The sequence below is a fragment of the Eriocheir sinensis genome, chromosome 61 (genome assembly GCF_024679095.1).
Source record: "Eriocheir sinensis breed Jianghai 21 chromosome 61, ASM2467909v1, whole genome shotgun sequence".
Taxonomy (NCBI): domain Eukaryota; kingdom Metazoa; phylum Arthropoda; class Malacostraca; order Decapoda; family Varunidae; genus Eriocheir; species Eriocheir sinensis.
In genome coordinates this window covers 5972948-5985846 of record NC_066569.1, presented here as the reverse complement: position 1 = coordinate 5985846, position 12899 = coordinate 5972948, and the positions used below count along the sequence as shown (strand labels likewise).

The following is a 12899-nucleotide window of genomic DNA, read 5'->3' as shown; positions in this document are numbered from 1 at the left end:
TTTATGGCTGTGTCTAGCGTGTGTTTGAGTGTATGTGTAAGTGTGTGTGTGTGTGGGAAGGAAGGGTATGTGTGTGTTTGTGTGTTTGTGTGTGTGTGTGTGGATGTGAGTGTTTGGCTATCTAGTTTTTCCCTGTTTGTTTTCGTTTTATGTGTATCTCTGTCTGTCTGTCTGTCTGTCTGTCTGTAGTTAACGATGAGGGAGTTTCGTGTGTGTGTGTGTGTGTGTGTGTGTGTGTGTACAGGCAATAGGTCATAAAGCTCAATGTAGCAGTAAAAGGTATGACTGCTAAATATAATCTGCGTTGTATGATTAATAACTTAAATCATTTACTTCCATTTTAACATCTTTTTCTTAATTTTCACTCAACGCTTCTAATCATTTAACCTTTCTTTTTTTTTACCTAAGCTTACCTGCCGGCTTAATTAATCACTTCACCTATTATTTGCTGCACCTGACTGACTACCACACCTGTCTATACTAAAATGACCCCTCAATTGACCTATCCGGAAATGACCTCTATTCTGACCTCTCATCTTTATCGGCGAAATGATTAGCGGATTTTTTTTTTTTCCCTTGAGCTGCTTCCTGTAATGTAAAAAAATAAAGCGTTCTAATCGCATTATCCAATCTGTTATCAATCTACCGGACCAGGCTTAAGGTGATGGGTATGTTTGCAAGCATTAGAACACCTTATCAAGTCGAGTCTGAAGGCAGTGAATCATATATATACTGGTTAGGAGTAAAATATGTTGTACTCCACGATGACGAATGAAGTTTTTTTTATTACTTTTTGTCCATGTATTTGCACTCTACTCGCTCTACTGGATAAGATACTGGCACAAGTAGAGTCTGAAGGCAGTGAATTATATATATACTGGTTAGGAGTAAAATATGTTGAACTCCACGATGACGATTGAAGGTTTTTTTTATTACTCTTTTTTTTCATGCATTCGCTATTTCAGCATGCACATATAGAGTCCGAAGGCAGTGAATTATATATACTGTCTAAGATGATATGTGGTTGGCTAAGATGATATGTTGAGCTCCACGGTGACGATTGAAGGATTTTTTATCACTCATTTTTTTCATGTATTCGCTATTTCACCATGCACATATAGAGTCCGAAGGCAGTGAATTATATATACTGGCTAAGATGATATGTGGCTGGCTAAGATGATATTTTGTACCCCACGGTGACGATTAGAGTTTTTCTTTACTTTTCATTCATGTATTCAAGGAGCAGTAAGTAGCGGGGTTTTTTTTTCATTGTTTTCTTTTTTTTACGCCCTTGCGCTGTCTCCTCTGCTGTAAAAAAAAAATCACTCTTCATTCATGCACAGCCATTTTGATGAGTATGACCAAAAAATGTGCATAGAGTTGCTTGCTTTTCATAGCTTTCTCCTCCCCAAGTTGACCTCTCTTTTGGCCACTCTTCTAAACTCTTTATATAGAGGCACTGATTGGTGGGCTTGTTTTTTTAATATTATTTTTTAGCCCTTGAGCTGCCTCCTTTACTGTTGAAATAAATGGGGTGTCTGGATAAGAAGAGGCGTAAGGGAGAGAGCTATTTTTTTTAGTTACTGTAGGAATAAATGAGGTGTTTGGAGGAGAAGAGGCCTAAGGAAGAGAGCCATTTTTTTTTTGTTACCATAGGAATAAATGAGGTGTTTGGAGGAGAGGCCTAAGGGAGAGAGCTATTTTTTTTTTTTTTTTTTTGTTAGCATTGGGATAGGCAGGGAAGGTTACACATCCCAGAGAATAATACACAAGATATCAATGGCAATGAGAAAGCGAGCCTCCGTACACTAAACACAAGGTCACTTTTCCCTCGCCCCTTCGTTCTAGGCCTCCCTGGAATGTGTAGGAAACGAAAAATAAACAGCTTTGTCCCGAACGCCGGAAAAGAAGATGAGTTGGAATGGAAAAGCGAGCCTCCGTACACTAAACACTAGGTCACTTTTCGCTCGCCCCTTCGTTCTTGGTCTCCCTGGAATGTGTAACAAACGAAAGATAAACAGCTTTGTCCCGAACGCCAGAAAAGAAGATGTGAGCTGGAATGGAAAAGCGAGCCTCCGTACACTAAACACTAGGTCACTTTTCGCACGCCCCTTCGTTCTTGGTCTCCCTGGAATGTGTAGGAAACGAAAGATAAACAGCTTTGTCCCGAACACCAGAAAAGAAGATGTGAGCTGGAATGGACAAAGCGAGCCTCCGTACACTAAACACTAGTTCACTCTTCGCTCGCACCTTCGTTCTTGGTCTCCCTGGAATGATTAACAAACGAAAGATAAACAGCTTTGTCCCGAACGCCAGAAAAGAAGATGTGAGCTGGAATGGAAAAGCGAGCCTCCGTACACTAAACACAAGGTCACTTTTCCCTTGCCCCTTCGTTCTTGGTCTCCCTGGAATATGTAACAAACTAGAAAAACATATTAGCTTCATCCTTTACGCCTCTTCTCCGCCGCACGCCTCATGTGAACAGCCACTGATATGAATACGGCATAAGTCCCACTCGATAACCTGGTTGCTCATCCACGTCGCTGTCCCTCGCTCGTGATGCAAAGGAAAAACCGACCCTTGAGACAATACATACGGTCAACCTCACCTCGCACCCCCCTGCTCGTGATGGTCTCGGCACGTGTTAGTCTCGGCGTGGGCAGAAGACAAAAAGGAGAAGCAAGCGGACGGTGAATGAAGCCGCAAAATTGAACGACTGATATCAGGAAAAAATTAGTACCCGTGAAAAACTGTGATCCTGCCCGCTTGTGATGGCCTCGGTAAGTGGAAGTCTCGGCCAAAAAAGAGAAGCAAGTGGACGGTGATTGAAACCCCCTGAACTGCGCTATTTATATCTGGAAAAAAAATACCTTGAACAATTATCCTGATCCGTCGAGTTATTAAAAAACGTCAGACCTCTCTGCTGGACACTCGTACGGATTTTTTTTTTTATTGTTTCCTTTTTTTGTGTGCCCTTGTGCTGTCTCCTTTGCTGTAAAAAAAGAAAATAGAAGCTAACGAGGGTGCGAGCCGTAATGGTGTGAAAAGGCTTACCAAACACAGCCTTTCCTATCCCTTCTGCCCTTGAGGTACTTCCTGGACTATAAAAAAAGAACTATACAGCCAATATCAGTTAAGAAAAGCAATACTGATACTGAGAGAATAAGTTAGTGTGTTGAAAGTAACTCCCACCACTAATACTTTACATCAATACCCTTTTATTTTACGACCACTCACTTTCATACGAGCACAAGAAAATACGGAGACTGCAGGAGGCCGGTAGAGCAATACAAGGCAGCTGCTCTTAACCCCACGCCACTTAACCATGCACTTATCCACGAGCTTCTCTATGTCTCAACCTCGATTTCCGCGTCATGAGGATTCGCAATGTGGGGTACCAACTGCAATGGTGTTCAGGGCTTAGCAGACATACCCTTACCCATTAGGAACCATTACCCATTACCGGTTACTCTATCATCTATTTGTAGGAGCAGCGACAGTGGAATTTTTTGACAACTCACTATTTTTTTTGACCCACCTACTAAAAACTCTTCCGGTTCCTAGGTCTCACTCATCCCCTTCCCCCCCCTCCCCCCCGCTTCAAGGTCATTTCTCCCTCTTTTTCTCCTCTCCCAGATCTCAGACGAAGGGGGGATGCACACGCTGAAGGTAGAATTGGGGAGGGTTATGATGTCTCCCCTCCCCTTCCCTTCCCTCCACTTCCCCTCTCTCCTTTGCACATGTTTGAAATAGAATACAGGGAGTGCAATGAATTATCCCCTCCCCTCCCCTCTTCCCTTCCCTCCATTCTCTGCACATGTTTGAAATAGAATATAGGGAGTTAAATTAAGTCTCCCCTCCCCTCCCCTCCCCTCCCTTCCCCTCTCTCCTCTGCACATGTTTAAAATAGAATGAAGGGAGTGCAATGAATTCCCCCCTCCCTCCCCTCCCCTTCCCTCCCCACACCCACTCCCTTGCCCACGTTTAAAGTAGAATGAGGGAATGCAATGAAATCTCCCCTCCCCTCCCCCCCTTCCCTCCCCTCCCCTACCTTTCACGCATCCACTCCCTTCCACACGTTTAAAGTATAGTGAGGGAATGTAATGAAATCTCCCCTCCCTTTCCCTCTCCTCCCCTCCCCTTCCCTTCCCTCCACTTCCCGAATCCACTCCCCTTGCATTCACACGATTATATTAGAAAAAGGGAGTGGAAAGAAATCTTCCCTCCCCTTCCTTCCTTTCCCTCCCCTTCCTTCCTTTCCCTCCCCTCCCCTCCCCTCCCCTCCGCTTCACGCATCCACTCCCCTCCACACGTTCAGAGTAGAAAAAGGGAGTGCAATCAAGTGTCCCTCCTCCCCCTCCCCTCCCCTCCCCCTTCCCTCCCCTTCCCCGATAAAAATTTTCCTTCCTATCCCCTTCTCCCCTCCTCTTCCCTCCCCTTCCCTTCCCTCCCCTTCCCTCCACTCCATCCCCTCCCTTCCCTCCCCTACCCAACTCTCCAAAACCCCTTCCCTCCCCTCCCCTCAAGACCCTTTCCCTCCCCTCACCTACCCCCAAAACCTCTTCCTCCCTCCTCTCCCCAAGACCCCTTTCTCCACTTCACCCCATCCCTCTCGTCCCTCCCTCCCTCCCTGCTCTTATTAAAGTTTCTTCCTGTCACCCAAAGAGAAAATTCCTCCTAAGGCGTATTTTCCTCCTCCTCCCTCCCCTCCCATCCCCTCCACTCCCTCTGCTTGTTTTATTTTACGTTTACCATTAGCTGATATGCTGTTTACTTTTTTGGCTTTCTGTTGCGAGTGTTTTCCCTTCTGATATTTTTTCTCTCCTCTCATGCACTGATTATTTTCCTTCGAGGTTAAAAAAAATATCCCCGCCATGCAGTGAGTTTTCCCTTCCATGCACTAAAACTTTCCCCCCCTATAGGCAGATGAGTACTCCCCCTACATCAATAAAAATTCCTCTACATGCACGATATAAAAAAAATTCCCGCCATGCAATAATTTTTCCTCTTCCATGCATAAAAAAAAAATCCTCTAGAAAAAACAATTTAAGACCATACAATTTCCTCTCCCTACACTGTTATGTTTCCCGATATGCTTTGGTTTTCTTCACTCCCTTGCATTACAAACTTCCTCTACAAATAATGAAACAAAAAACACCATAAAAAAATTCTCTACATGCACGGTAAAAATTCCATCATGCATTAATTTTTTCCATGCATATTTTTTCTCTTCTATGCATTGAAAATTTCCTCTGAAGAAGAATAAAAATACACTACACAAGAAAACTCCCCGCTATTCACTAAAAAATTCCGCAATCCATTTTTTTTCCTTCCATGCATCAAAAAAATCCTGTAGACAGAAAACCTTAGACCAAAAAATCCCTTCCATACAGTAAAAAAAATCCCTTCCATACAGTAAAAAAAATCCCCTCCATACAGTAAAAAAAATCCCCTCCATACAATAAAAGAAATCCCTTCCATATAGTAAAAAAAAAAATTCCCCTCCATAAAGTAAAAAAATTCCCTCCATACGGTAAAAAAATTCCCTCCATACAGTAAAAAAAATCCCCTCCATACAATAAAAAAAATCCCACCATGCATCATTAGTCTTTTCCTTTCCATGCACTGAAATTCTCCTCTCAAGAAAAAAAAATACATACAAAAAATCCCTCTATGCACTAAAAAAAATCCCGCCATGCATTGATTTCCTTCCCTGACATGCAGTAATACTTTCTTATATAGATAAAAAAAAACTCCCCTACTTGCACTAAAAAAATCCCACCATGCATTGCTTTCCTTCCCTTCCATGCACTGAAAATTTCGTCTCTAAATAAATAAAAAAATCCCTCTATGCACTTTGAAAATTTCCTCTAAACAAAAAATCCCTAACAAAAGGTCCCTCCATGCCATAAATAGTTTCCCTTCTAGATACTTTTTTTCCCTTCTGTACAAATATTTTTTTTCCTCAGACCCGAAAATTTTCCTTTTTAGATTATTTTCCTCCACGCACGATAACATTTTGTCGAGAGAGAGAGAGAGAGAGAGAGAGAGAGAGAGAGAGAGAGAGAGAGAGAGAGAGAGAGAGAGAGAGAGAGAGAGAGAGAGAGAGAGAGAGAGAGAGAGAGAGAGAGAGTTATTGTTCACATCACATAAAAGTTTAAATCACTGTCAAGGTAATTTCCTCCGCAAGTAAACCAGGAAGAGGAGGAGGATGAGGAGGAGGAAGAGGAGGAGGAGGAGGAGGAGGAGGAGGAGGAGGAGGAGGAGGAGAGAGTGAGGTGATGTTATGCATAAATGAGTAAGTTTAATATCCGGAGAGAGAGAGAGAGAGAGAGAGAGAGAGAGAGAGAGAGAGAGAGAGAGAGAGATGTAAGTACAATTCATAAGAAGGAAACTAATATATATTTTTTTCCCTTTTTCTTCCTTTTCTTCATTCCTTCCTCTATGTCTTTATCAATCCCTCTTTTTACCTCTCTCTCTCTCTCTCTCTCTCTCTCCCTTTCTCTACCTTTCCTCTTCCTACACATCAATCTCCCCCCTCTCTCCACCTTCCCTTCTCTCCTTCAATCTTCCTTCTCCCTTTCTCTCTACCTCCCCCTCTCCCTCTCCTTCTCACTCACTTTCACTTTCTACATCTCTTCTCTTTCTCTCTACCTACCTTCTTCCTGCACACCTTTATCTTCCTCCCTCTCCACCCTCCTTACTTTCCTTCACTGCCTCCCTCCCTCCTTCCGTCACTTTCTTACTCACTTTCACTTTCTCTCTACCTCTCCACACCTGTCCTTCCCGTCACAGGTGCTCAACTGTCGGATAGATGACTCAGGTATCTACACGGCCAAGGCCACCGATGAGGCCAACTCCAGCTCCACCTGTTCCGCCCAGCTGCTCGTTCAGGAGTGTGAGTATGGGATTGGAGGGATTGGGGGAGTGGATTGGGTGATTGGTAGCGTGAGAAATGGAAGGAAGTAGAATGTGAAGGGATTGGTAAGGGGTAGATAGGTCTTGGAATCAATTAGTATGATATGGTGAGTAACGTTAGGGATTGGCAATGAAGTGTAGTGATTGGGGAAGTGACTGGAAACGTGAGAAATGAAAAAAAAAATGATTAGGTGTTCGAAGGAGAGTGTACGAGGTTTAAAATGAAAGGAAACATAAGGAGATTAGAAAGCCAGTAATCTGTTCTAATCCCTTTGACCTGATACATGAAAAAAAAAGTGAAACCGAGGAAACAGGAGTGATTATAAGACAAGTAATGTGTTTTAATCCCTTTTTTAATCCTCTCTAATCCCCTTCATCCTCCCTCAACAGTCACGGAGGAGGAGAGAGCGCGCCGCTACGCTGAGAAGAGTCCGTTTTTCTTGGTCAGGATGAAGCCAACGGAGGTGATCGAAAACACGAACCTCTCCTACACCATCCACGTGAAGGGCGACCCGATGCCTGAAGTTCAATTGTGAGTGAAGGGGAGGGAGGGAAGGGGAAGAGGGGGAGGGGAGATGTGTGTGTGTGTGTGTGTGTGTGTGTGTGTGTGTGTGTGTGTGTGTGTGTGTGTGTGTGTGTGTGTGTGTGTGTGTGTGTGTAAGTTAAATGCGGCAGGATGTAACCGTAGATTTTTTTTCCATTGTAATATCCTTCCGCATATTGTGTGTGTGTGTGTGTGTGTGTGTGTAAGGGGAGGGGGAGGAAGTGAGACAGAGAAAGAAAGGAGAGAATGGGAAATGGGAGAATTGAGAAATAGGTGAAATGAGGTAAGGGAGGAGAAAACGAGTAAGAGAGAGAGAGAGAGAGAGAGAGAGAGAGAGAGAGAGAGAGAGAGAGAGAGAGAGAGAGAGAGAGAGAGAGAGAGAGAATTTCCCATCCCGTATTTACCAAGCTTCCAATACGTGAGGAAGAGGAGGAGGGAAGTCTTACGCTCTTTCTTATGATTCTTCTTCCTCCTCCTCCTCCTCCTCCTCGACCTCCCGTTTCCTTATTTACCCTTAATTTTATCATCTTCCCACTCCATCCACTTATGCTCCCTATCTTCCATTTTTCCCTCTTCTTATGCACCTCCTCCTCCTCTTTTTCCTCCTCTTCCACATTCCCTTCTACCTTATCCTTTTTTTTCTTCCATTTCATCTTCTTATCACTCAACTAATTTCTACCCATTATCTTCTTCACCTCAACTCTTCCTCCTTCACCTCCTCCTCCTCCTAACCCTCCTTCTTCTCCTCCAGCCTCAAGGACGAGCAGGACATTGTGGAGGACGAGCGAGTGACCATCCACCGTGACCAGCAGGTAGGCCACTACGAGCTGCTCATCTCCCACGTGCAGAAGGAGGACGAGGGCGTGTACAAGTGTGTGGCGCGTAACAGGTTCGGCAAGGCGGAGTGTGACGCGCAGATGACCGTCAGCGGTGAGTGGAGGAGGATGCTTTGATTCTGTTTAAGGGTTTGGAGAGGTTTGGAGATGGAGAAATAGGATCCAAGTTGGAGTAAAAGGGGAATAGATGTGAAATAAGAGGATTGCAGGAGGGAAAAGATAATAAGTGAAGGATTGGAATCTGTTTAAGGGTTTGGAGAGTTTTGGAGATGGACAAAGAGGATCCTAGTTGGAGAAAAAGGGGATTAGATGTGAAATATGACGATTGCAGGAGGGAAAAGATAAAAAAGTGAAGATAAGTGGAGGGAAAGGTTTCGATTCTGTTAAAGGGTTTGGAGACGTTTGGAGATGGGCAAATAGGATCCTAGTTAGAGAAAAAGAGGATTAGATGTGAAATAAGACGACTGCAGGAGGGAAAATATAAAAAGTGAAGATAATAAGTGAAAAGGGAGAAGGATTGGAATCTGTTTAAGGGTTTGGAGAGTTTTGGAGATGGACAAATATGATCCTAGGTGGAGAAAAAGAGGATTAGATGTGAAATAAGAGGATTGGAGAAGGAGGAAAAGGATTATATTGGTTTCAAGAATGTTCAGTGTGGAGATTATGGGATTGGATCGCTTTAAAAGGGTTATATATAAGGAGAAGGCATATGAAAGGTGGAAAATGAGGATTAGTGGAGGAGGATTAGAGGTGGAGGATAAGGGTTTGATTGTGTTAGGTGTTAGGAGTGGATAGAGGATTTAATGGGAGAAGGGAAAGGATTAAAGTGGAGGTGGATAAAGTGGATTCAATGGGAGAAGAGAGAACACTAAAGTGGATTCAATGGGAGAAGGGAGAGGACCAAAGTGGAGGAGTGGATAAAGAGGATTCAATGGGAGAAGGAAGAGGATTAAAGTGGAGAAGTGGATAAAGAAGGTTCAATGGGAAAAGGGACTAAAGTGGAGAAGTGGATAAAGAGGGTTCAATGGGGGAAGAGAGAGGATTAAAGTGGAGAGGTGGATATAGAGGATTAATGGCAGAAGGGAGATGATTAAAGTGGAGAAGTGGATACAAAGGATTCAATGGGAGAAGGCAAAACACATAAGTGGATAAGTTCAATAAGATGCGAAATAAGAGGATCAAAGCCGATTGGAGGAGGTTCGGATCCCATTAAAGGGTATTGGGATTGGAAAGTAACATTAACACCCATCACCACTCCCATTAACCCCCATTACTAACCATTAACCCCATTTCCACCCTTCCAGACGAGAAGTTGGTGTTCCAGGCCCTGAGTGGAAAGGGCTCCCTCCTTGCCACGGGGGAGAAAGCCGAGTTCAAGTGGTTCAGGGACGGCCAGGAGTTCGACCCGCTGGAGAGATTCAATGTGATGTTCAAGGTAAGGAGAGGGAGAGAGGGAGAGGGAGGGAGGAAAGGGGTAGGAGTGGTTTTAGGGTAAGGAGTGAAAGTGTGTGAGAGAAGAAGGGAGAGGGTGAGAGGAGATTGAAGGGAGGAAGAGGGAGAGGTAAGGGAAGGGGAAGGAGAAGTTGGTGAGGGGAGGGAGGAAGGAGGGAGTGGTTTTAGGATAAGAATTGAAAGTGTGTGAGAGAAGAAGGGAGAGGGTGAGAGGAGATTGAAGGGAGGAAGAGGGAGAGGTAAGGGAAGGGGAAGGAGAAGTTGGTGAGGGGAGGGAGGAAGGAGGGAGGAGTGGTTTTAGGATAAGAATTGAAAGTGTGTGAGAGAAGAAGGGAGAGGGTGAGAGGAGATTGAGGTGAGAGGTGAGGGGGAGGAGAAGGAGGGGAGGAGTAGATTTACAAAGAAGGAAACTGTGTGGGATTCTGTAAGGGGATAAAGAGGTGAGTGAGGGAGAGATGGAAACAGAGGTAACGGGAAGGAATGAGGGAAGGGCAGTATGAAGGGGAGGATAAACAGTGTGAGGGAAAGGAAGGGAAGGGGGGAAGGGAAGAGGGTAGGAGAAAGGGTGAGCGTGAATGAAGGAGAAAGGGAAAGCAAAAAAAGATAATAAAAAATAGAAAAAAAGAAATCAATGAACGAAAAAAAATAAAGAAAAAACAAATGCATTGAAATCCTAACCCAAACAAACCATTTTCTCTCCCCTTCCACCCTTCCTATACGACCCCTTGACCTTTGACCTTGACCTCCTCCCTCTCTGACCCTCCCTCTCCCACTCCTTCCCTTCCTTCCCTTATTATGCCACACACTTCTCTTCTCTGACCCCTTGAACAATGACCCCTGACCTTGACCCACTCTCCCTCTGACACTCCCCCTCCCCTGCCCTTCCCTTCCTTCTTCTCTCTCCTTTCCTCTTTTCTTCTTCTTCTTTTGACCCTTGACCCTGACTGACTTGCCTTCCCTTCCTTCCCTTATTCTGCCACATACTTTCCCTTCTCTAAACCCTTGAACTTTGACCCCTGACCTTGACCCCTTCCCCCTCTGACACTCCCCTTCCCTTCCTTCCTCTCTTCGGCCAAACACTTTCCCTTCTTCTCATAACCCTTGAACTTCGACCCCCTCCTCCCCCTTCACCACTTTCACCTCTGACCCCGTGACCTCGCCCACCCCCCCAACAGGATGACGAGGACACCCTGGCGCTGGTCTTCCAAAACGTGACCCCCGAGGACGCCGGTCTCTACACGTGCGTGGCCTCGACATCGTGTGGCAAGATCTCGTGTTCCGCCGAGTTGACCGTGGAGGGTAAGGAAGGGGGGGAGGAGGAGGAGGAGGAGGAGGAGAAGGAGGAGGAGGAGGAGGAGGAGGAGGAGGGGGAGAAGGAGGAGGAGGAGGAGGAGGAGGAAAAATATACGTCTTTATTTTATTGTAAGAGGATTATTATTGCAGGAGGAGGAGGAGAAGGAGGAGGAAGAGCAGGAGGAGGAAGAAGAGTAGGAGGAGGTGGAGTAAAGAGAAAAATAAAAGATTAAAAACAGGAGTAGATTGAGTAAAGAGAGAACAAAAGGGAGAGTAAAAAAGGAGAAAGAGGAAGAGGACGAAAAGTTAGAGGAGGAGGAGGAGGAGGAGGAGGAGGAGGAGGAGGAGGAGGAGGAGGAGGAGGAGGAGGAAAGAAAGGAATGGTATGTGTCTATATATCAAGGCACTGTTATTATTAAAAGAGGAGGAGGAGGAGGAGGAGGAGGAGGAGGAGGAGGAGGAGAGGAGGAGGAGGAGGAGAAATAATGAAAGGAGTGGTATGTATGTGACAGAAGGAAAAGGAGGAGGAGAAGGAAGAGCAGAACCAGGAACAGAACATAATGGAAGCAAGGAGAAGGAGAAGGAGGAGGAGGAGGAGGAGGAGGAGGAGGAGGAGGAGGAGAAGTAAAAGGACGATCAAGACATAAAAAGAAAGAGAATCACACAAACTCCTCCACTAAACTCAAACAAAGAAGAAGAAGGAGGAGAAGGAGAAGAAGGAAAACCAGGAACAGAACATGAGAAGAACAAAGAGGAGGAAAAGGAGGAGGAGGAGGAGGAAAACCAGGAACATAACACAATAGGAACAAAGAGGAGGAAAAGGAGGAGGAGGAGGAGAAGGAAAACCAGGAACATAACACAATAGGAACAAAGAGGAGGAAAAGGAGGAGGAGGAGGAGAAGGAAAACCAGGAACATAACACAATAGGAACAAAGAGGAGGAAAAGGAGGAGGAGGAAAACCAGGAACATAACGCAATAGGAACAAAGAGGAGGAAAAGGAGGAGGAGGAGAAGGAAAACCAGGAACATAACACAATAGGAACAAAGAGGAGGAAAAGGAGGAGGAGGAGGAGGAAAACCAGGAACATAACACAATAGGAACAAAGAGGAGGAAAAGGAGGAGGAGGAGGAGGAGAAGGAAAACCAGGAACATAACACAATAGGAACAAAGAGGAGGAAAAGGAGGAGGAGGAGGAGGAGGAGGAGGAAAACCAGGAACATAACACAATAGGAACAAAGAGGAGGAAAAGGAGGAGAAGGAGAAGAAGGAAAACCAGGAACATAACACAATAGGAACAAAGAGGAGGAAAAGGAGGAGAAGGAGAAGAAGGAAAACCAGGAACATAACACAATAGGAACAAAGAGGAGGAAAAGGAGGAGGAGGAGGAGGAGGAAAACCAGGAACAGAACACAATAGGAACAAAGAGGAGGAAAAGGAGGAGGATTAGGAGGAGTAGAGGTAGAAAAAAATAGAAAAGTAGAACCAACAGCAAGAGAAACAACATCACCACGAGCTTAAAACACATCAAAAACCTCCCTCTGTCAAACCCACTTCTCTCCCTCTCTCTCTCACTACCCACGCACTCCCTATCCATCACCTTCATCTCTCTTATCCCACGCACCACCTGACTATCACCCTCACACTCTACCTCTCTCACTCACGCACCCTCCCTCCCTCTCTTTGTAGGCTCCATAAACCGCTTGCTACGTGACCCCGAGCCCCCCAGCATCAAGGAAGAGATGACGGATACCACAGTCTCCATTGGTGGGTCTGCCATGCTTGAGTGCAAGATTGGAGGATATCCGAAGCCAGAGCTCAAATGGTAAGTAGATTGGAAAGGTTGTGTGGGTGGGTT

At 45.1% G+C, this 12899-nt stretch overlaps 1 protein-coding gene across 6 annotated transcripts in view; it reads left to right on the top strand.

Moving 5' to 3' along the window:
• Positions 1-12899, top strand: part of LOC126986248 (obscurin-like) — a 269280-nt gene that overhangs the window by 132225 nt on the left and 124156 nt on the right. For all 6 annotated transcript variants that reach the window (XM_050842223.1, XM_050842222.1, XM_050842220.1 and 3 more), the window contains 6 exons: positions 6796-6898; positions 7309-7450; positions 8214-8392; positions 9603-9733; positions 10926-11049; positions 12731-12866. In XM_050842223.1, coding sequence (XP_050698180.1) covers positions 6796-6898; positions 7309-7450; positions 8214-8392; positions 9603-9733; positions 10926-11049; positions 12731-12866 — 815 coding nt within the window. The remainder of the gene's footprint in view (positions 1-6795; positions 6899-7308; positions 7451-8213; positions 8393-9602; positions 9734-10925; positions 11050-12730; positions 12867-12899) is intronic.